The sequence below is a fragment of the Oncorhynchus masou genome, chromosome 25, assembly GCF_036934945.1.
Source record: "Oncorhynchus masou masou isolate Uvic2021 chromosome 25, UVic_Omas_1.1, whole genome shotgun sequence".
Taxonomy (NCBI): Eukaryota; Metazoa; Chordata; class Actinopteri; order Salmoniformes; family Salmonidae; genus Oncorhynchus; species Oncorhynchus masou.
Window position 1 is genome coordinate 10,357,735 of NC_088236.1, and position 23,816 is coordinate 10,381,550.

General features: G+C 47.2%; 1 protein-coding gene across 1 annotated transcript; it reads right to left on the reverse strand.

The window, feature by feature from the left end:
- Positions 1–6,178: 6,178 nt before the first annotated feature.
- On the reverse strand, positions 6,179–23,809 carry LOC135513766 (cilia- and flagella-associated protein 95-like). Its single transcript, XM_064936681.1, has 6 exons — positions 23,426–23,809; positions 23,219–23,330; positions 22,870–23,003; positions 15,888–15,959; positions 10,423–10,483; positions 6,179–7,041 (listed from the first exon to the last, which is right to left on the reverse strand). Exons 1-6 carry the CDS (start codon positions 23,473–23,475, stop codon positions 6,856–6,858), a joined length of 615 nt encoding a protein of 204 aa, XP_064792753.1. The 5' UTR covers positions 23,476–23,809; the 3' UTR covers positions 6,179–6,855.
- Positions 23,810–23,816: the final 7 nt, after the last annotated feature.

Genomic DNA, 23,816 nt, shown 5'->3' on the forward strand with positions numbered 1-23,816 from the left:
CTATAAGCATGCTGAGAGTGTTGTTAATTTGTTTACAGTTGCGTTGTATTTGGTCGAAACACAAATTACTTTGGCTTCCTTCCAGGCCTGAGAACAAAAACTTTCCTCTTGGCTGAGATTAAATAAACTGAGCAAAAAAAGAAACGTCCCTTTTTCAGGGCCTTGTCTTTCAAAGATAATTCGTAAAAATCCATATAACTTCACCGATCTTCATTGGAAAGGGTTTAAACACTGTTTCCCATGCTTAAACAATTAATGAACATGCATCTGTGTATAGTTTAAGACACTAACAGCTTACAAACGGTAGGCAATTAAGGTAGTTAGTTAGGTAGTTAGTTATGAAAACGCAGGACACTAAAAGAGGCCTTTCTACTGACTCTGAAAAACACCAAAGTAACAATTCCTAGGGTCCCTGCTCATCTGTGTGAATGTGCCTTAGGCATGCTGCAAGGAGGCATGAGGACTGCAGATGTGGCCAGGGAAATAAATTGCAATGTCTGTACTGTGAGACACCAAAGACAGCGCTACAGGGAGACAGGACAGACAGCTGATCATCCTCGCAGTGGCAGAGCACGTGTAACAACACCTGCACAGGATTGGTACATCCGAACATCACACCTGTGGAACAGGTACAGGATGGCAGCAACAACTGCCTGAGTTACACCAGGAACACACAATCCCTCCATCAATGCTCAAACTCTCTGCAATAGGCTGAGAGAAGCTGGACTGAAGGCTTGTAGGCCTGTTGTAAGGCAGGTCCTCATCAGACATCACCGGCAACAAAGTCGCCTATGGACACAAACCCACCATCGCTGGCCCAGACAGGACTGGCAAAGTGTTTTTCACTGATGAGTCGCGGTTTTGTCTCACCAGGGGTGATGGTTGGATTTGCGTTTATTGTCGAAGGAATGAGTGTTACACCAAGGCCTGTACTCTGGAGGGAGATTGATTTGGAGGTGGAGGGTCCGTCAAGGTCTGGGGTGGTGTGTCACAGCATCATCGGACTGAGCTTGTTGTCATTGCAGGCAATCTCAACGCTGTGCGTTACAGGGAAGACATCCTCCTCCCTCATGTGGTACCCTTCCTGCAGGTTCATCCTGACATGACCCTCAAGCATACTGCTCGTTCTGTGCGTAATCTCCTGCAAGACACAAATGTCAGTGTTCTGCCGTGGCCAACGAAGAGCCCAGATCTCAATCCCATTAAACATGTCTGGGGACCTGTTGGATCGGAGGGTGAGGGCTAGGGCCATTCCCCCCAGAAACGTCCGGGGACCTGCAGGTGCCTTGGTGGAAGAGTGGGGTAACATCTCACAGCAAGAACTGGCAAATCTGGTGCAGTCCATGAGGAGGAGATGCACTGCAGTACTTAATGCAGCTGGTGACCACACCAGATACTGACTGTTACTTCTGATTTTGACTCACCCTTTGTTCAGGGACACATTATTCCATTTCTGTTAGTCACATGTCTATGGAACTTGTTCAGTTTATGTAGGATTGGCTATAGAGTCAGCTACCATCCTCAGTAGGAGTGGCTATAGAGTCAGCTACCATCCTCAGTAGGAGTGGCTATAGAGTCAGCTACCATCCTCAGTAGGAGTGGCTATAGAGTCAGCTACCATCCTCAGTAGGAGGGGTTATAGAGTCAGCTACCATCCTCAGTAGGAGTGGCTATAGAGGCAGTAGGAGTGGCTATAGAGGCAGTAGGAGTGGCTATAGAGTCAGTAGGAGTGGCTATAGAGTCAGTAGGAGTGGCTATAGAGTCAGTAGGAGTGGCTATAGAGTCAGCTACCATCCTCAGTAGGAGTGGCTATAGAGTCAGCTACCATCCTCAGTAGGAGTGGCTATAGAGTCAGCTACCATCCTCAGTAGGAGTGGCTATAGAGTCAGCTACCATCCTCAGTAGGACTGGCTATAGAGTCAGCTACCATCCTCAGTAGGAGTGGCTATAGAGTCAGCTACCATCCTCAGTAGGAGTGGCTATAGAGTCAGCTACCATCCTCAGTAGGAGGGGTTATAGAGTCAGCTACCATCCTCAGTAGGAGTGGCTATAGAGTCAGCTACCATCCTCAGTAGGAGTGGCTATAGAGTCAGCTACCATCCTCAGTAGGAGTGGCTATAGAGTCAGCTACCATCCTCAGTAGGAGGGGTTATAGAGTCAGCTACCATCCTCAGTAGGAGTGGCTATAGAGGCAGTAGGAGTGGCTATAGAGGCAGTAGGAGTGGCTATAGAGTCAGTAGGAGTGGCTATAGAGTCAGTAGGAGTGGCTATAGAGTCAGTAGGAGTGGCTATAGAGTCAGTAGGAGGGGCTATAGAGTCAGTAGGCGTGGCTATAGAGTCAGTAGGAGTGGCTATAGTCAGTAGGCGTGGCTATAGAGTCAGTAGGAGTGGCTATAGAGTCAGCTACCACCCTCAGTAGCTTTCCATCTAAATGATCAATGCCAGGAGGATTGTCATTATTGATCAATAACAATAATTGTTCCACCTCTCCCACACTAACTTCACAAAATTCAAACTTGCACTGCTTTCCGTTCATTATTAGTTTTTTTTATGCGTGAGTACGATGGCTCACTGTTTGTTGTTTTCCTGCCTGTTTGCCCACTTTGCCAATGAAGTAATCATTAAAATAATTGGCAACATAAAATGGTTGTGTGATGAATAAGGTATCTGATTCAATAAAAGTTACATTTGTCTTTCTGCCCATAATATAATGTAAAGTACTCAGAAGTTTTCTTCCTTACTTCTCTATATCAATGATCTTTGCTTCATAACATAGTTTCTTCTTGTTGTTGAGTATAGTCACATCATTTCTCAATTTGCAGTAAGTCAGCCAGTCAGATGTGCAGCCAGACTTATTAGCCACTTCCTTTTCCCCCCATCTCTTTCATCCAGACAGTCTTTCAATTCCTCATCAATCCATGGAGCCTTAACAGGTCTAACGGTCAGTTACTGAATGTATAGTGAAGCCCTTATTAAGCTTTCAACTGAGTGTTATTTTTCTTCTTTTACCTTAATTTTACTAGGCAAGTCAGTTAAGAACAAATTCTTATTTTCAATGATGGCCTAGGAACAGTGGGTTAACTGCCTGTTCAGGGGCAGAACGACAGATTTTATACCTTGTCAGCTTGTCAGCTGGTAACCTTGCGGTTACCAGTCCAACGCTCTAACCACTAGGCTACACTGCCGCTTCAGCTTCAAAGTGAACAGTTTCTCATAGTAACACGTAAAGACAAACGTATCACACATCCAGCACAGAATGTTTCTGTCAACCAAACTGACCGTTATGTTTTTCATGATGTGTTTAACAGACACAAGCCTCAAAATACTCTTATCGCAGCTCTAGTGTAGTGATATAAGTTCAGGCTTGTGTTCTGTGGATGTCCCTCTCCACAATTATATCACATTCACAGCCCTGTTATTTCACATTAAGAAGAGTTACCATGGGGACATGATGTCACTCACCCCAGGAGTGAAAGACAACGTTGCGTTGGTAGAGAACTCCAAAAGCGGTCGATGGAAAACATGTTTATCAGATCAATATACTGTAGATATGCCTGTCTGTCTGCCTGTCTCTCTCTCCCTCTCCCTCTCTATCAATTCAAATTCAATTTAAGGGGCTGTGGTATGGGAAACATATGTTAAAATTGCCAAAGCAAGTGAAGTAGATAATAAACAAAAGTGAAATAAACAATAAAAAATTAACAGTAAACAATACACTCATAAATGTACAAAAGAATAAAGACATTTCGAATTTCATATTATGTCCAGTATTGTAACGATGTGCAAATAGTTAAAGTGCAAAAGGGAAAATAAACATGGGTTGTATTGTCACACCCTGATCTGATTCACCCGTATTTGTGCTTGTCTCCACCCCCCTACAGGTGTTGCCCATCTTCCCCAGTGTATTTGTACCTGTGTTCGTCTGTTGCCAGTTCATTTTGTTTCGTGAAACCTACCAGCATTTGTGCCCCTGCGCCTGTCTGGTCTTGCGCCTGTTTTCTAGTCCTTCCCGGTTTTGGCCTTTCTGCCTGCCCCTGTACTAGAAATAAACTGTTGTTTCTTCGACACTGTCTGCATCTGGGTCTTACCTGAAACCTGATAACAATGGTGTTTGTTCTTCACTGGTTGCCTTTGTCTTGTGGCAACAACAGGTCACATCTCGCTGCAGTGATGCACACTGTGGTAATTCACCCAGTAGATATGGGAGTTTATCAAAATTGGATTTGTTTTCAAATTATTTGTGGGTCTGTGTAATCTGAGGGAAATCTGTGTCTCTAATATGGTCCTACATTTGGCAGGCTAGGAAGTGCAGCTCTGATTCTACCTCATTTTATGGGCAGTGTGAACATAGCCTGTTTTCTCTTAAGAGCCAGATCTGCCTACAGCGGCCTTTCTCAATAGCAAGGCTATGCTCACTGAGTCTGTACATAGTCAAAGCTTTCCTTAAGTTTGTGTCAGTCACAGTGGTCAGGTATTCTGCCACTGTGTACTCTCTGTTTAGGGCCAAATAGCATTCTAGTTTGCTCTGTTTTTTTGTTAATTCTTTCCACTGTGTCAAGTAATTATCTTTTTGTTTTCTCATGATTTGGTTGGGTCTAATTGTGGACCAGCTTGCTTATTAGGGGACTCTTCTCCAGGTTCATCTCTCTGTAGGCGATGGCTTCGTTATGGAAGGTTTGTGAATCGCTTCCTTTTAGGTGGTTGTAGAATTGAACGTCTCTTTTCTGGATTTAGATCAATTAGCGGGTATCGTCCTAATTCTGCTCTGCATTATTTGGTGTTTTATGTTGTACACAGAGGATCTTTTTTTATTCTCTCTCTCTAGTTACACTATCACTCATCCACTGCTTTTCTAAATGCATAAAGGAGACCCACACACCGACTTGTCCCCTCAAAATGTTTTATTTTAACGTGAACAATTCCGACTGTCGTTTTTCACCCAGCAGCAGAGACATACAGTATCGACATTATACAGAGACTGTATAATGAGTACAGTTCCACTGACTGCACATTGGAAGAAGACAAGAAGAAGACACGGCTCGGTAGGGTCACAGTAAGCAGACACCCACACACACATGTGCTTTACAGGCCAACGGAAATGGTTCAGATCCCATGGGGAGGAGGGGGGGGGGGGGGGTGTTCACAATTTAATGTAAATACAATTTACACAAAGCACCGCCATGTCCATGGTGTATAGGGACGTGTTAACAGGCTCACACACACACACACACACGCACGCACGCACACACACACACACACACACACACACACACACACACACACACACACACACACACACACACACACACACACACACACACACACACACACACACACACACACACACGCACACGCGCTTTAAGGGTCGACAGAAGGGTTTGTTTCCAGGTCACGTGCAGGTCACACCCCAGGAGGGAGGTAGGGTAGTTCGCTCACGTTCAGCCTAACAATCTGTGTAATTCAATAAGAACGTTTTAAAAGTTGCAGAGAGACCCAGAGGAGTCTGAAAGCTTCACACCTAGAGGCATTCAATCCTGCTTGGACTGTTATTGTTGAATTATTGGTTTGTTCTGTTCTGCCCCTGCTGAGAGAAAACGAACACGGACGCTTTTGTTGGAGGAACTTAGAACAATGAGGTAATAGGATGGGATGTAGAAATAACAAAAGAAAGAAATGACTTGGACAACCCTAGCCCTGGGTGATTCACATTATAAATGACTGGACGACCCTAGCCCTGGGTGATACACATTATAAATGACTGGACGACCCTAGCCCTGGGTGATACACATTATAAATGACTGGACGACCCTAGCCCTGGGTGATTCACATTATAAATGACTGGACGACCCTAACCCTGGGAGATACACATTATAAATGACTGGACGACCCTAGCCCTGGGTGATTCACATTATAAATGACTGGACGACCCTAGCCCTGGGTGATTCACATTATAAATGACTGGACGACCCTAGCCCTGGGTGATACACATTATAAATGACTGGACGACCCTAGCCCTGGGTGATACACATTATAAATGACTGGACGACCCTAGCCCTGGGTGATACACATTATAAATGACTGGACGACCCTAGCCCTGGGTGATTCACATTATAAATGACTGGACGACCCTAACCCTGGGAGATACACATTATAAATGACTGGACGACCCTAGCCCTGGGTGATTCACATTATAAATGACTGGACGACCCTAGCCCTGGGTGATTCACATTATAAATGACTGGACGACCCTAGCCCTGGGTGATACACATTATAAATGACTGGACGACCCTAGCCCTGGGTGATACACATTATAAATGACTGGACGACCCTAGCCCTGGGTGATACACATTATAAATGACTGGACGACCCTAGCCCTGGGTGATACACATTATAAATGACTGGACGACCCTAGCCCTGGGTGATACACATTATAAATGACTGGACGACCCTAGCCCTGGGTGATACACATTATAAATGACTGGACAACCCTAGCCCTGGTAGATGGGAGGGGAAAATACCAGGAGATACATATTATAAACCTCACAGAGAGACACCAGATGCTAAAAGACTGAACACTGAGGGATGCAACACCAATAGTGAGCACAGCAGTGTATCCATTTCCACTGACACCACTCCTATGAAACACTGTTGTAGGAAAACATAAACGTTGGACATGCAATACTTGCTTTATTCATGTAACAATGACAAAACAGCAATAGCTTGAGGTGAAAGAAAGAGAAATACTGAGGTAAAAAGTTGCTACAGTAAAGTCTGTAGTGAGAAGAATAGTCTTGGTCAGTGAGAACCAGGTTAAGGAGGCCATGTTGTGGTGGTTCCCCAGGGAGGGTGAGGGTTCTAGGGGCAGATAGGGTTGGATGGCTGAGCCTGGGCCCTGGATGTGGCCCCCAGGGTACCATAGACCCCGCTCTCATCCTGCCAGGTGTTCCTGCCCCCGCGACGGTAGTCGGCGGTGTCTGTGAACTGGGACTGGGGCTTCCTGTAGTCAGGAATGCTGTCTGCTGCTCGCCTCTTCATGGTTCTCTGGAGGGGGAGACACAATGTGTGGATGTAGATGCTGCTTTTTCACAGGATCGAGGCTTTAGACCAGGCACCAGTGTAAACCCTGGGGTTAGGCCAGGCACCGGTGTAAACCCTGGGGTTAGGCCAGGCACCGGTGTAAACCCTGGGGTTAGGCCAGGCACCAGTGTAAACCCTGGGGTTAGGCCAGGCACCGGTGTAAACCCTGGGGTTAGGCCAGGCACCGGTGTAAACCCTGAGGTTAGGCCAGGCGTAAACCCTGGGGTTAGGCCAGGCACCAGTGTAAACCCTGGGGTTAGACCAGGCACTAGTGTAAACCCTGGGGTTAGGCCAGGCACCGGTGTAAACCCTGGGGTTAGGCCAGGCACCGGTGTAAACCCTGGGGTTAGGCCAGGCACCGGTGTAAACCCTGGGGTTAGGCCAGGCACCGGTGTAAACCCTGGGGTTAGGCCAGGCACCAGTGTAAACCCTGGGGTTATGCCAGGCACCAGTGTAAACCCTGGGGTTAGGCCAGGCACCAGTGTAAACCCTGGGGTTAGACCAGGCACCAGTGTAAACCCTGGGGTTAGGCCAGGCACCAGTGTAAACCCTGGGGTTAGACCAGGCACCAGTGTAAACCCTGGGGTTAGGCCAGGCACCAGTGTAAACCCTGGGGTTAGGCCAGGCACCGGTGTAAACCCTGGGGTTAGGCCAGGCACCAGTGTAAACCCTGGGGTTAGGCCAGGCACCAGTGTAAACCCTGGGGTTAGGCCAGGCACCAGTGTAAACCCTGGGGTTAGGCCAGGCACCGGTGTAAACCCTGGGGTTAGGCCAGGCACCGGTGTAAACCCTGGGGTTAGGCCAGGCACCGGTGTAAACCCTGGGGTTAGGCCAGGCACCGGTGTAAACCCTGGGGTTAGGCCAGGCACCGGTGTAAACCCTGGGGTTAGGCCAGGCACCAGTGTAAACCCTGAGGTTAGGCCAGGCACCAGTGTAAACCCTGGGGTTAGGCCAGGCACCGGTGTAAACCCTGGGGTTAGGCCAGGCACCGGTGTAAACCCTGGGGTTAGGCCAGGCATCAGTGTAAACCCTGGGGTTAGGACAGGCACCGGTGTAAACCCTGGGGTTAGGCCAGGCACCAGTGTAAACCCTGGGGTTAGGCCAGGCACCAGTGTAAACCCTGAGGTTAGGCCAGGCGTAAACCCTGGGGTTAGGCCAGGCACCAGTGTAAACCCTGAGGTTAGGCCAGGCACCAGTGTAAACCCTGGGGTTAGGCCAGGCACCAGTGTAAACCCTGAGGTTAGGCCAGGCACCGGTGTAAACCCTGGGGTTAGGCCAGGCACCGGTGTAAACCCTGGGGTTAGGACAGGCACCGGTGTAAACCCTGGGGTTAGGCCAGGCACCAGTGTAAACCCTGGGGTTAGGACAGGCACCAGTGTAAACCCTGGGGTTAGGCCAGGCACCAGTGTAAACCCTGGGGTTAGACCAGGCACCAGTGTAAACCCTGGGGTTAGGCCAGGCACCAGTGTAAACCCTGGGGTTAGGCCAGGCACCAGTGTAAACCCTGGGGTTAGGCCAGGCACCAGTGTAAACCCTGGGGTTAGGCCAGGCACCGGTGTAAACCCTGGGGTTAGGCCAGGCGCCAGGCGTAAACCCTGGGGTTAGGCCAGGCACCAGTGTAAACCCTGAGGTTAGGCCAGGCACCAGTGTAAACCCTGGGGTTAGGCCAGGCACCAGTGTAAACCCTGGGGTTAGGCCAGGCACCGGTGTAAACCCTGGGGTTAGGACAGGCACCGGTGTAAACCCTGGGGTTAGGCCAGGCACCAGTGTAAACCCTGGGGTTAGGCCAGGCACCGGTGTAAACCCTGGGGTTAGGCCAGGCACCAGTGTAAACCCTGGGGTTAGGCCAGGCACCAGTGTAAACCCTGGGGTTAGGCCAGGCACCGGTGTAAACCCTGAGGTTAGGCCAGGCACCAGTGTAAACCCTGGGGTTAGGCCAGGCATCGGTGTAAACCCTGGGGTTAGGCCAGGCACCGGTGTAAACCCTGGGGTTAGGCCAGGCACCAGTGTAAACCCTGGGGTTAGACCAGGCACCAGTGTAAACCCTGGGGTTAGGACAGGCACCAGTGTAAACCCTGGGGTTAGGCCAGGCACCGGTGTAAACCCTGGGGTTAGGCCAGGCACCGGTGTAAACCCTGAGGTTAGGCCAGGCACCAGTGTAAAACCCTGGGGTTAGGCCAGGCACCAGTGTAAACCCTGGGGTTAGACCAGGCACCGGTGTAAACCCTGAGGTTAGGCCAGGCACCAGTGTAAAACCCTGTTTTTTTTTTACCTTGATTTAACCAGGCAAGTCAGTTAAGAACAAATTCTTATTTTCAATGACGGCCTAGGAACAGTGGGTTAACTGCCTGTTCAGGGGCAGAACGACAGATTTGTACCTTGTGGGTTTAAACTTGCAACCTTCCGGTGACTAGTCCAACGCTCTAACCACTAGGCTACACTGCCGCCCCAGTGTAAAACCCTGGGGTATAAATGTGACAAGGTTTGAGTCTATCACTAGTTCTTTGCCCAAGACAAAGAGTTGTGGAAATGTTGTGCTTTGATCGCAAACTAGCTTAATAACGTGGGCCTCAACACGGTTCTATGGAGTGACATGTTTTATGCTTAAAACATAAAAGTTTCAGATTTGGTCCCTTTTTCAAAGTATTGCCAAGATTCTCGAACAGCGGTATATTCTTCCAAGAACAGGTAGCCAACCTCTGCAACAGGTGGACATTGATAACAGAAACCAGCACACACACGTCCTCAAATGTATTCATCTCATAAAAAAGTTCACGAAAGTTTACAAAATAGGGGAATCAGAAATCCACACAACAATCTCTCCACATGGGAAACCTATTGCACTATAATCCATACTTTGTTTTTATTTCCTGTTGAAAATGAGAAGTTAAAAAAATAATAATAATGGAATGAAAAGTTGAATATGAAACGTATGCAGCTCCCTGCAGGGTAAGCCCAGAGCTCAGAATCCTAGAGACTAGTCCTCCTGTAGAGCATGAGACACTATATTACACATCTGGGAACAGTTATACTGAGAAAAAAATAAAACCACACATTAAACACATAACACTAGAAACCTGCCACTGCTGACAGAGCAGCCTATCACAAGTGCTTCTGGAACGGCTAACAAAATTCTATGCATGACGGTACACGAAAATGTATATTTCATCACATGGTTGATGTGTCTCAGATGAGAGGAAACGGTATGTACAGGAGGAGAAGAAGTAAGGAATAGTAATTGAATAATATTAGCAGAAGACTATGAAATGGTGATGTCCGTTTGAAAAGGTGTTTTTGAGGTTTGAACGGGGTGTCCACTGACTATGTTTTGACACTCAAACTCACCGCCTCTTTGCTGGAGTCCCATGGGGGCAGGTAATCCACTGCATATGTGGAGTCCAAATTCCTGGAATTGGAGACCGACACTTTAAAACAGGTTTGAAAGTTGTAGAGTGAAAGGACTCATTACATCATACAGCACGAGCACACCGTTCACCGCTTCTGAGCATATTACTCTGCAAAGTCCAATCTCTATACAACAAGGTGGATGAAATTAGGGCACGAGGTGCCTTCCAGAGAGACATCAGAGATTGTAGCATTCTCTGTTTCATGGAAACATGGCTCACTCAGGATACGTTGTCAGAGTTGGTACAGCCACCGGGTTCCTTCATGCATCGCGCCGACAGAAACAAACATCTCTCTGGTAAGAAGAAGGGTGGGGGTGTATGCCTCATGATTAACCACTCATGGTGTAATTACAACAACATACAGGAACTCAAGTTTTTTTGTTCATCTGACCTAGAATTCCAAATGCCGACCGAATGTATATTCCCCCCCAAGCAGACACCTCGACGGCCCTGAAAGAACTTCATTGGACTCTATGTAAACTGAAAACCATATATCCCGAGGCTGCGTTTATTGTAGCTGGGTATTTTAACAAAGCGAATCTGAGAACAGGCAAAACATTGGACCATTGCTAGTCTAACTTCCGCGATGCATACAAGGCCTTCCCCCGCCCTCCCTTCGACATATCTGATCATGACTCCATCTTGTTGCTCCCATTCTATAGGTAGAAACTAAAACAGGTCGCGCCTGTGCTTAGGTCTATTCAACGCTGGTCTGACCAATCAGGTTCCACGCTTCAAGATTGCTTCGATCACGTGGACTGGGATATATTCCGGGTAGCCTCAGACAATAACATTGATGTATAGGCTGACTCGGTGAGTATGTTTATTAGGAAGTGCATTAGAGATGTTGTACCCACTGTAACTATTAAAACCTTCCCTAACCAGAAACTGTGGATTGATGGCAGCATTTGCGCAAAACTGAAAGCACGAACCACCGCATTTGAATCATGGCAAGGCAACTGGAAACATGACCGAATACAGTTGAGCTATTCCCTCCGCAATGCAATCAAACAAGCAACGCGTCTGTATATAGACAAAATATAGTCTACAGGGTCTACAGACAATTACGGATTACAAAAATAAAACCAGCCCCGTCATGGACATCGTCTCGCTCCCAGACAAATGAAACAACTTCTTTGCACGCTTTTAGGACAATACAGTGCCATCGACACGACCCGCTACCAAAGTCTGTGGGCTCTCCTTCAACGTGGCCGACGTGAGTAAAACATTTAAACGTGTTAACCCTCACAAGGCTGCCGGCCCCGATGACATCCCCAGCCGCGTCCTCAGAGCATGAGAAGACCAGCTGGCTGGTGTGTTTACGGACATATTCAATCAATCCTTATCCCAGTCTGCTGTCCCCACATGTTTCAAGATGGCCAACATTGTTCCTGTTCCCAAGAAAGCTAAGGTAACAGAACTAAATGACTATCGCACGTAGTACTCACTTCTGTCATCATGAAGTGCTTTGAGAGACTAGTCAAGGACCATATCACCTCCACCCTACCTGACACCCGATACCCACCCCAATTTGCTTACCACCCCAATAGGTCCACAGACGATGCAATCACCACCACACTGCCCTATCCCGTCTGGACAAGAGGAATACCTACAGTTGAAGTCGGAAGTTTACATACACCATTTAAACTCAGTTTTTAACAATTCCTGACATTTAATCCTAGTAGAAATGTCCTGTCTTAGGTAAACACTTTATTTTAAGAATGTGAAATGTCAGAATAATAGTGGAGAGAATGATTTATTTCAGCTTTAATTTTTTCATCACATTCCCAGTGGGTCAGAAGTTTACATATACTAATTGAGTATTTCGTAGCATTGCCTTTAAATTGTTTAACTTGGGGTTAACTTAGGTGAATTTTGGCCCATTCCTCTTGACAGAGCTGGTGTAACTGAGTCAGGTTTGTAGGCCTCCTTCCTTTCACACGCTTCGTGGTTGGGATGGTGTCCTTTGGCTTGCAAGCCTCCCCCTTTTTCCTCCAAACATAACGATGGTCATTATGGCCAAACAGTTCTATTTTTGTTTCATCAGACCAGAGGACATTTCTCCAAAAAGTACAATCTTTGTCCCCATGTGCAGTTGCAAACCGTAGTCTGGCTTTTTTTATGGCGGTTTTGGAGCAGTGGCTTCTTCCTTGCTGAGTGGCCTTTCAGGTTATGTCGATATAGGGCTTGTTTTACTGTGGATATAGATACTTTCCTCCAGCATCTTCACAAGGTCCTTTGCTGTTGTTCTGGGATGGACTTGCACTTTTGCACCAAGGTATGTTCATCTCTAGGAGACAGAACGTGTCTCTTTCCTGAGCGGTATGACGGCTGCATGGTCCCATGGTGTTTATACTTGCGTACTACTGTTTGTACAGATGAACGTGGTACCTTCAGGAGTTTGGAAATTGCTCTCAAGGATGAACCAGACTTGTGGAGGTTTTTTTCTGAGGTCTTGGCTGATTTTTTTTGATTTTCCCATGATGTCAAGCAATGAGGCATTGAGTTTGAAGGTAGGCCTTGAAATACATCCACAGGTACACCTCCAATTGACCCAAATGATGTCAATTAGCCTATCAGAAGCTTTTAAAGTCATGACATTCTTTTCTGGAATTTTCCAAGCTGTTTAAAGGCACAGTCAACTTAGTGAATGTAAACTTCTGACCCATTGAAATTGTGATACAAAGATTATAAATTAAATAATCTGTCTGTAAACAATTGTTGGGAAAATTACTAAAGTAGATGTCCTAACCGACTTGCCAAAACTATAGTTTGTTAACAAGAAATTTGTGGAGTGGTTGAAAAATGAGTTTTAATGACTCCAACCTAAGTGTATGTAAAATTCCAACTTCAACTGTATGTAAAAATGCTGTCTGTTCATTGACTACAGCTCAGCAGTCAACACCATAGTACCCTCCAAACTCATCATTAAGCTTGAGACCCTGGGTCTCGACCCCGCCCTGTGCAACTGGACTTTCTGGCGGGCCGCCCCCAGGTGGTGAAGGTAGGAAACAACATCTCCACCCCGCTGATCCTCAACACTGGGGCCCCACATGGGTGTGTTCTCAGCCCTCTCCTGTACTCCCTGTTCACTCATGACCTCGAGGCCATGCACGCCTCCAACTCAATGATCAAGTTGGCAGACGACAGTACAGTGGTAGGCTTGTTTACCAACAACTACGAGACGGCCTACAGGGAGGAGGTGAGGGCCCACGGCGTGTGGGGTCAGGAAAATAACCTCTCACTCAACGTCAACAAAACAAAGGAGATGATCGTGGACTTCAGGAAACAGCAGAGGGTGCACCCCCCTATCCACATCGACGGGACAGTAGCGGAGAAGGTGGAAAGTTTTAAGTTCCTTGGCGTACACATCACAGACAAACTGAAACGGTCCACCCACACAGACAGCGTGGCGAAGAAGGTGCAACAGCTCCTCTTCAACCTCAGGAGGGTGAAGAAATTTGGCTTGTCACCAAAAGCACTCACAAACTTCTAAATCCCTCAACCGCAAGGCTCTCTAGAGGGTAGTGTGTCTGCACAAGGCATCACCGGGGGCAAACTACCTGCCCTCCAGGATACCTACAGCACCCGATGTCACAGGAAGGCCAAAAAGATCATCAAGGACACCCGTGCCACTGCCTGTTCACCCCGCTATCATCCAGAAGGCGAGGTCAGTACAGGTGCATCAAAGCTGGGACAGAGAGACTGAAAAACAGCTTCTATCTCAAGGCCATCAGTCTGTTAAAAAGCCATCACTAAGATAGAGAGGCTGCAGTCAACATAGACTAAAATCACTGGCAACTTTAATAAATTGATTTAATAATGGTATCACTAGTCACTTTAAATAATGACACTTTAATAATGTTTACATATACTACACTACTCATCTCATATGTTTATACTGTATTTTATACCATCTACTGCATCTCGCCTATGCCGCACGGCCATCGCGCATCCATATATTTATATGTACACATTATATGTACACTTATATTGTGTGCATAAGGTAGTTGTTGTGAAATTGTTAGATTACTTGTTAGATATTACTGCACTGTCGGAATTAGAAGCACGAGTCTTTCGCTACACTCACATTAACATCTGCTAACCATGTGTATGTGAACAATAACATTTCATTTGATTGATATGATTTGATTTACATCATAGTAGGTCTAAAGCACAGGAGGTTGGTGGCACTTTAATTGGGGAGGACGGACTCAAGGCTGGAATGGAATCAGTGGAACGGTATCAAATACATCAAACACATGGTTTGATGCCATTTCATTTGCTCCGTTCCAGCTGTTGTTATGAGCCGTCCTCCCCTCAGCAGTCTCCATCGGTCTATGGGTACCCTCACAGGAAAACCTGAAGACTCTACCGCTGAAGAACTCTCTTTGGGCAGACCCCCAGAGGCAAACTCCCAGGCTCTAGTCAACATGGTGTTTATGCTCACATCTGTTACATGTGCTGCCCATTACTAATGCATCTTGTCTCCTTCAATTTGTTGTTCTACTGGAAAGTCTATTCTGATTTGAAATGAACTTTAAATCAAGTTTGATTTGATAAACAACTGAGTGTATTATTGTTTTATTTCTGCTTACATTTTGTATTTATATTGATGTGTGTATTTGCTGTCATTTATGTAATTCAGGGCTCATCTGGAAAAGAGACATTGGTCTCAGTATGACTCCCTAATAAAATAAAGGTAAAATAAAATTACCACTATGCCCAGACTGTGTGTGAATGGGAGATTTTTATAGCCTACACCAAAAAAAACAGACAGATGTTCATGAAAGGTCTCTTGGCATTATTCAAATGTTGTGTTAAGTGTTGCCAAGCCTTCTAAAAACGGAGTGGTGTGTGAGACACACTTCAAATGTTGCTGTGAGCTGTAGCCCTAGCCTCCCACACAGTAAGGATGGACGACGGCATCAGGAATACATCACTGTTTCCACAGGCGCTCTCCATGTCTTATGCAATTGTGCTTGAAATGAATGTTAACTACAGGCCTATTTGACCGCTTTAAGTTGGAAACAAAGGGATTCCATTGGTGCAAAAAGTAAAGTGTTTGGCTCCTGCCCTCTAAACAAAGGATGTTCAAAACAGCTCCAACTTTGCTTATAACACTGTGTCCTCTGCTGTTATCATATTTGAAACTTGTCAATATCAACATTTGAGATTTTTGTTGTTGTTGTGTAAAATAATTTTGATTTATTCCACAAGGAGAATGGGGCCTCCACGACCAAACAGTCATATCGCCCTCTTTTGGCAGACAGTAGTAGAGACACCATTTGGAGTCGACAGTTCACACAGCATGAGTTCACCGTTCTCACTGTCCTCTAGTACAAGAGAAAACTGGTTACTGAGTGTGTGTAGAAGCAAGAAGAACAAAGAACAGCGTCTTACATCTTGTCATGCCCGGGGCGATGATGTGGCAGGATGCTATTGGTCACACCAGTCACATGTCCTGCTGTGTCTCTGCGGTAAAACAACACTGGATCAACACATTGTGTACACCTAAATGTAATTTGTAAATCTCTGCACATAGCATACATAGCATCTCAACATTCTACTGCTACATCAAGAATATACTGTATGTGTCTAGCACAGGAGGCTTGTGGCACCTTAATTTGGGAGGACGGGCTCGTGGTGATGGCTCGAGCGGAAAAGGTGGAATGGTATCAAATAACCATTCCATTCGCTCCTTTCCAAACATTATTATGAGCCGTCCTCCCCTTAGCAGCCTCCACTGGTGTATAGCCTGTAACTGCACACATGTATATTAAGTTTGTGTACTCAGTGTTATGTGTCTTGTACGTACCAATCCTTTACCACACATGAAGTTCACTCTCGGGAAACAAAGGTTATTTGAAATAAATTGAATAAAGAGTCTGTGAGCGTAAAAACAAGGCACTATGCTACAGTCCTCCTATAGCCAGCTACTGTACCTGACGGCACTATGCTACAGTCCTCCTATAGCCAGCTACTGTACCTGACGGCACTATGCTACAGTCCTCCTATAGCCAGCTACTGTACCTGACGGCACTATGCTACAGTCCTCCTATAGCCAGCTACTGTACCTGACGGCACTATGCTACAGTCCTCCTATAGCCAGCTACTGTACCTGACGGCACTATGCTACAGTCCTCCTATAGCCAGCTACTGTACCTGACGGCACTATGCTACAGTCCTCCTATAGCCAGCTACTGTACCTGACGGCACCATGCTACAGTCCTCCTATAGCCAGCTACTGTACCTGACGGCACTATGCTACAGTCCTCCTATAGCCAGCTACTGTACCTGACGGCACTATGCTACAGTCCTCCTATAGCCAGCTACTGTACCTGACGGCACTATGCTACAGTCCTCCTATAGCCAGCTACTGTACCTGACGGCACTATGCTACAGTCCTCCTATAGCCAGCTACTGTACCTGACGGCACTATGCTACAGTCCTCCTATAGCCAGCTACTGTACCTGACGGCACTATGCTACAGTCCTCCTATAGCCAGCTACTTGTACCTGACGGCACTATGCTACAGTCCTCCTATAGCCAGCTACTGTACCTGACGGCACTATGCTACAGTCCTCCTATAGCCAGCTACTGTACCTGACGGCACTATGCTACAGTCCTCCTATAGCCAGCTACTGTACCTGACGGCACTATGCTACAGTCCTCCTATAGCCAGCTACTGTACCTGACGGCACTATGCTACAGTCCTCCTATAGCCAGCTACTGTACCTGACGGCACTATGCTACAGTCCTCCTATAGCCAGCTACAGTACCTGACGGCACTATGTTACAGTCCTCCTATAGCCAGCTACTGTACCTGACGGCACCATGCTACAGTCCTCCTATAGCCAGCTACTGTACCTGACTGCACTATGCTACAGTTCTCCTATAGCCAGCTACTGTACCTGACGGCACTATGCTACAGTCCTCCTATAGCCAGCTACTGTACCTGTGGCACCTCCTCCTATAGCCAGCTACTGTACCTGATGGCACCATGCTACAGTCCTCCTATAGCCAGCTACTGTACCTGATGGCACTATGCTACAGTCCTCCTATAGCCAGCTACTATACCTGATGGCACTATGCTACAGTCCTCCTATAGCCAGCTACTGCACCTGACGGCACCATGCTACAGTCCTCCTATAGCCAGCTACTGCACCTGATGGCACCATGCTACAGTCCTCCTATAGCCAGCTACTGTACCTGATGGCACTATGCTACAGTCCTCCTATAGCCAGCTACTATACCTGATGGCACTATGCTACAGTCCTCCTATAGCTATGCCAGCTACCCTGGATGGCACTATGCTACAGTCCTCCTATAGCCAGCTACTGTACCTGATGGCACCATGCTACAGTCCTCCTATAGCCAGCTACTGTATACCTGATGGCACTATGCTACAGTCCTCCTATAGCCAGCTACTATGCACCTGATGGCACTATGCTACAGTCCTCCTATAGCCAGCTACTGCACCTGATGGCACTATGCTACAGTCCTCCTATAGCCAGCTACTGCACCTGATGGCACCATGCTACAGTCCTCCTATAGCCAGCTACTGTACCTGATGGCACTATGCTACAGTCCTCCTATAGCCAGCTACTGTACCTGATGGCACTATGCTACAGTCCTCCTATAGCCAGCTACTGTACCTGATGGCACTATGCTACAGTCCTCCTACTGTACCTGATGGCAGCCAGCTACTATGCTACAGTCCTCCTATAGCCAGCTACTATACCTGATGGCACTATGCTACAGTCCTCCTATAGCCAGCTACTGTACCTGATGGCACTATGCTACAGTCCTCCTATAGCCAGCTACTGTACCTGATGGCACTATGCTACAGTCCTCCTATAGCCAGCTACTGTACCTGATGGCACTATGCTACAGTCCTCCTATAGCCAGCTACTATACCTGATGGCACTATGCTACAGTCCTCCTATAGCCAGCTACTATACCTGATGGCACTATGCTACAGTCCTCCTATAGCCAGCTACTATACCTGATGGCACTATGCTACAGTCCTCCTATAGCCAGCTACTATACCTGATGGCACCATGCTACAGTCCTCCTATAGCCAGCTACTATACCTGATGGCACCATGCTACAGTCCTCCTATAGCCAGCTACTATACCTGATGGCACCATGCTACAGTCCTCCTATAGCCAGCTACTATACCTGATGGCACCATGCTACAGTCCTCCTATAGCCAGCTACTATACCTGATGGCACCATGCTACAGTCCTCCTATAGCCAGCTACTATACCTGATGGCACCATGCTACAGTCCTCCTATAGCCAGCTACTATACCTGATGGCACCATGCTACAGTCCTCCTATAGCCAGCTACTATACCTGACGGCACCATGCTACAGTCCTCCTATAGCCAGCTACTATACCTGATGGCACCATGCTACAGTCCTCCTATAGCCAGCTACTATACCTGATGGCACCATGCTACAGTCCTCCTATAGCCAGCTACTGTGACCTGCCACCTACCTGACACTATGCTACAGTCCTCCTATAGCCAGCTACTGTACCTGACGGCACTATGCTACAGTCCTCCTATAGCCAGCTACTGTACCTGACGGCACTATGCTACAGTCCTCCTATAGCCAGCTACTGTACCTGACGGCACTATGCTACAGTCCTCCTATAGCCAGCTACTGTACCTGACGGCACTATGCTACAGTCCTCCTATAGCCAGCTACTGTACCTGACGGCACTATGCTACAGTCCTCCTATAGCCAGCTACTGTACCTGACGGCACTATGCTACAGTCCTCCTATAGCCAGCTACTGTCCTGACGGCACTATGCTCCTCCTATAGCCAGCTACTGTACCTGACGGCACTATGCTACAGTCCTCCTATAGCACAGCTACTGTCCTCCTATAGCCAGCTACTGCCTCCCTACGGCACTATGCTACAGTCCTCCTATAGCCAGCTACTGTACCTGACGGCACTATGCTACAGTCCTCCTATAGCCAGCTACTGTACCTGACGGCACTATGCTACAGTCCTCCTATAGCCAGCTACTGTACCTGACGGCACTATGCTACAGTCCTCCTATAGCCAGCTACTGTACCTGACGGCACTATGCTACAGTCCTCCTATAGCCAGCTACTGTACCTGACGGCACTATGTTACAGTCCTCCTATAGCCAGCTACTGTACCTGACGGCACCATGCTACAGTCCTCCTATAGCCAGCTACTGTACCTGACTGCACTATGCTACAGTCCTCCTATAGCCAGCTACTGTACCTGACGGCACTATGCTACAGTCCTCCTATAGCCAGCTACTGTACCTGATGGCACCATGCTACAGTCCTCCTATAGCCAGCTACTGTACCTGATGGCACTATGCTACAGTCCTCCTATAGCCAGCTACTATACCTGATGGCACTATGCTACAGTCCTCCTATAGCCAGCTACTGTACCTGATGGCACTATGCTACAGTCCTCCTATAGCCAGCTACTATACCTGATGGTACTATGCTACAGTCCTCCTATAGCCAGCTACTGTACCTGATGGCACTATGCTACAGTCCTCCTATAGCCAGCTACTATACCTGATGGCACTATGCTACAGTCCTCCTATAGCCAGCTACTGTACCTGATGGCACTATGCTACAGTCCTCCTATAGCCAGCTACTATACCTGATGGCACCATGCTACAGTCCTCCTATAGCCAGCTACTATACCTGACGGTACTATGCTACAGTCCTCCTATAGCCAGCTACTATACCTGATGGCACCATGCTACAGTCCTCCTATAGCCAGCTACTATACCTGATGGCACCATGCTACAGTCCTCCTATAGCCAGCTACTGTACCTGACGGCACCATGCTACAGTCCTCCTATAGCCAGCTACTATACCTGATGGCACCATGCTACAGTCCTCCTATAGCCAGCTACTATACCTGATGGCACTATGCTACAGTCCTCCTATAGCCAGCTACTATACCTGATGGCACCATGCTACAGTCCTCCTATAGCCAGCTACTATACCTGACGGCACCATGCTACAGTCCTCCTATAGCCAGCTACTGTACCTGACGGCACTATGCTACAGTCCTCCTATAGCCTGCTACTATACCTGATGGCACCATGCTACAGTCCTCCTATAGCCAGCTACTATACCTGATGGCACCATGCTACAGTCCTCCTATAGCCAGCTACTGTACCTGACGGCACTATGCTACAGTCCTCCTATAGCCAGCTACTGTACCTGACGGCACTATGCTACAGTCCTCCTATAGCCAGCTACTGTACCTGACGGCACTATGCTACAGTCCTCCTATAGCCAGCTACTGTACCTGACGGCACTATGCTACAGTCCTCCTATAGCCAGCTACTGTACCTGACGGCACTATGCTACAGTCCTCCTATAGCCAGCTACTACACCTGACGGCACTATGCTACAGTCCTCCTATAGCCAGCTACTGTACCTGACGGCACTATGCTACAGTCCTCCTATAGCCAGCTACTGTACCTGACGGCACTATGCTACAGTCCTCCTATAGCCAGCTACTGTACCTGACGGCACTATGCTACAGTCCTCCTATAGCCAGCTACTGTACCTGACGGCACTATGCTACAGTCCTCCTATAGCCAGCTACTGTACCTGACGGCACTATGCTACAGTCCTCCTATAGCCAGCTACTGTACCTGACGGCACTATGCTACAGTCCTCCTATAGCCAGCTACTGTACCTGACGGCACTATGCTACAGTCCTCCTATAGCCAGCTACTGTACCTGACGGCACTATGTTACAGTCCTCCTATAGCCAGCTACTGTACCTGACGGCACCATGCTACAGTCCTCCTATAGCCAGCTACTGTACCTGACTGCACTATGCTACAGTCCTCCTATAGCCAGCTACTGTACCTGACGGCACTATGCTACAGTCCTCCTATAGCCAGCTACTGTACCTGATGGCACCATGCTACAGTCCTCCTATAGCCAGCTACTGTACCTGATGGCACTATGCTACAGTCCTCCTATAGCCAGCTACTATACCTGATGGCACTATGCTACAGTCCTCCTATAGCCAGCTACTGCACCTGACGGCACTATGCTACAGTCCTCCTATAGCCAGCTACTGCACCTGATGGCACCATGCTACAGTCCTCCTATAGCCAGCTACTGTACCTGATGGCACTATGCTACAGTCCTCCTATAGCCAGCTACTATACCTGATGGCACTATGCTACAGTCCTCCTATAGCCAGCTACTGCACCTGACGGCACTATGCTACAGTCCTCCTATAGCCAGCTACTATACCTGATGGCACCATGCTACAGTCCTCCTATAGCCAGCTACTGTACCTGATGGCACTATGCTACAGTCCTCCTATAGCCAGCTACTATACCTGATGGCACTATGCTACAGTCCTCCTATAGCCAGCTACTGCACCTGACGGCACTATGCTACAGTCCTCCTATAGCCAGCTACTATACCTGATGGCACCATGCTACAGTCCTCCTATAGCCAGCTACTATACCTGATGGCACTATGCTACAGTCCTCCTATAGCCAGCTACTGTACCTGATGGCACCATGCTACAGTCCTCCTATAGCCAGCTACTATACCTGATGGCACCATGCTACAGTCCTCCTATAGCCAGCTACTGCACCTGATGGCACTATGCTACAGTCCTCCTATAGCCAGCTACTATACCTGATGGCACTATGCTACAGTCCTCCTATAGCCAGCTACTATACCTGATGGCACCATGCTACAGTCCTCCTATAGCCAGCTACTATACCTGATGGTACTATGCTACAGTCCTCCTATAGCCAGCTACTATACCTGATGGTACTATGCTACAGTCCTCCTATAGCCAGCTACTGTACCTGATGGCACTATGCTACAGTCCTCCTATAGCCAGCTACTATACCTGATGGCACTATGCTACAGTCCTCCTATAGCCAGCTACTGTACCTGATGGCACTATGCTACAGTCCTCCTATAGCCAGCTACTATACCTGATGGTACTATGCTACAGTCCTCTTATAGCCAGCTACTGTACCTGATGGCACTATGCTACAGTCCTCCTATAGCCAGCTACTATACCTGATGGCACTATGCTACAGTCCTCCTATAGCCAGCTACTGTACCTGATGGCACTATGCTACAGTCCTCCTATAGCCAGCTACTATACCTGATGGCACCATGCTACAGTCCTCCTATAGCCAGCTACTATACCTGACGGTACTATGCTACAGTCCTCCTATAGCCAGCTACTATACCTGATGGCCCTATGCTACAGTCCTCCTATAGCCAGCTACTATACCTGACAGCACTATGCTACAGTCCTCCTATAGCCAGCTACTATACCTGATGGCACCATGCTACAGTTCTACAGTTACAGCCTACCTGACGGTACGTTTGTCAAAGTCTGCAGACTGGAAGTGGTCAGCCTCTACCATAGACTTGAGAATCTTCTTGGGCTCATAATCTCTCTTCAGTAGATACTGTGACATTTGTGTTTCTGTGCTTGTGCTCCAATCCTGGAGGTTAAAGAGAATAGAATAGAACTCTTAGAATATTTTGTTGTTTTTCCCCAAAGGGAACTTCGGTAAAGAGATTATGTTACAGCAGCAACAACAACAAAATATATATATATATATTTTTAAAGGCCAACTGAGACATGAATAACCAAGATCAAATAAAAAGCCTTGATATATAATCTCCTATTGTTTCACAAAGGAGAGGTATTGCTCACAGCATCCATGTAGGTTCCAAAGTGTTTGTAGGTAGATTTACTGAGTTTCTTCTTTCCATCTGGACACAGAGTGAAGTCATAGTCTTTGGGTTCGGCCTCTCTGTTTTTATGCCTAGATGGAAATAATATGTACATCATTCATGTGATCTGCAGATAGCTGTGATGTTGAGAGATATTTTAGAATGAATAGTTGGCTAGTCTACTTACCAATTGGAAATAAGAGTTGGTCTGCTGTAATACATCTTGGTATCAGACATGGTGACTGAGTTTGAAGACTGAACCGTGATTCACCAATAAAACTTTCACTGAACTGAATGAAGCCTTTTGCACTCAGGATTCTCAGCGAACAAAATTAAGAGGCTCCCAAATTCCATTCCAATTACTGTGACGTCACAGAAAGGGACAGTTCGATTCGAACGTGTGTAACATTCCACAGCAGTAAAACATTCGATCGATGGAAGAGTGTAGCATAGTCCCGCAAATTGTATGAAATTAACTAATTAATTAATTAATTACTGTGGACTGTAAAAACATTGTAGGCGGAGTGGCGTTTCAATATTTTACAAATGTTGCAACAACGTTACCATGGTGAAACCTG

Excerpts from the sequence above, each read along its gene's own strand:
- LOC135513766 (XM_064936681.1), bottom strand. The coding sequence starts at position 23,475 with ATGTCTGATACCAAGATGTATTACAGCAGACCAACTCTTATTTCCAAT. Across the intron at positions 23,331-23,425 it reads CCAACTCTTATTTCCAATTG|GCATAAAAACAGAGAGGCCG; the intron begins GTAAGTAGACTA and ends ATTTCCATCTAG. Across the intron at positions 23,004-23,218 it reads TTGGAACCTACATGGATGCT|GATTGGAGCACAAGCACAGA; the intron begins GTGAGCAATACC and ends TTTAACCTCCAG.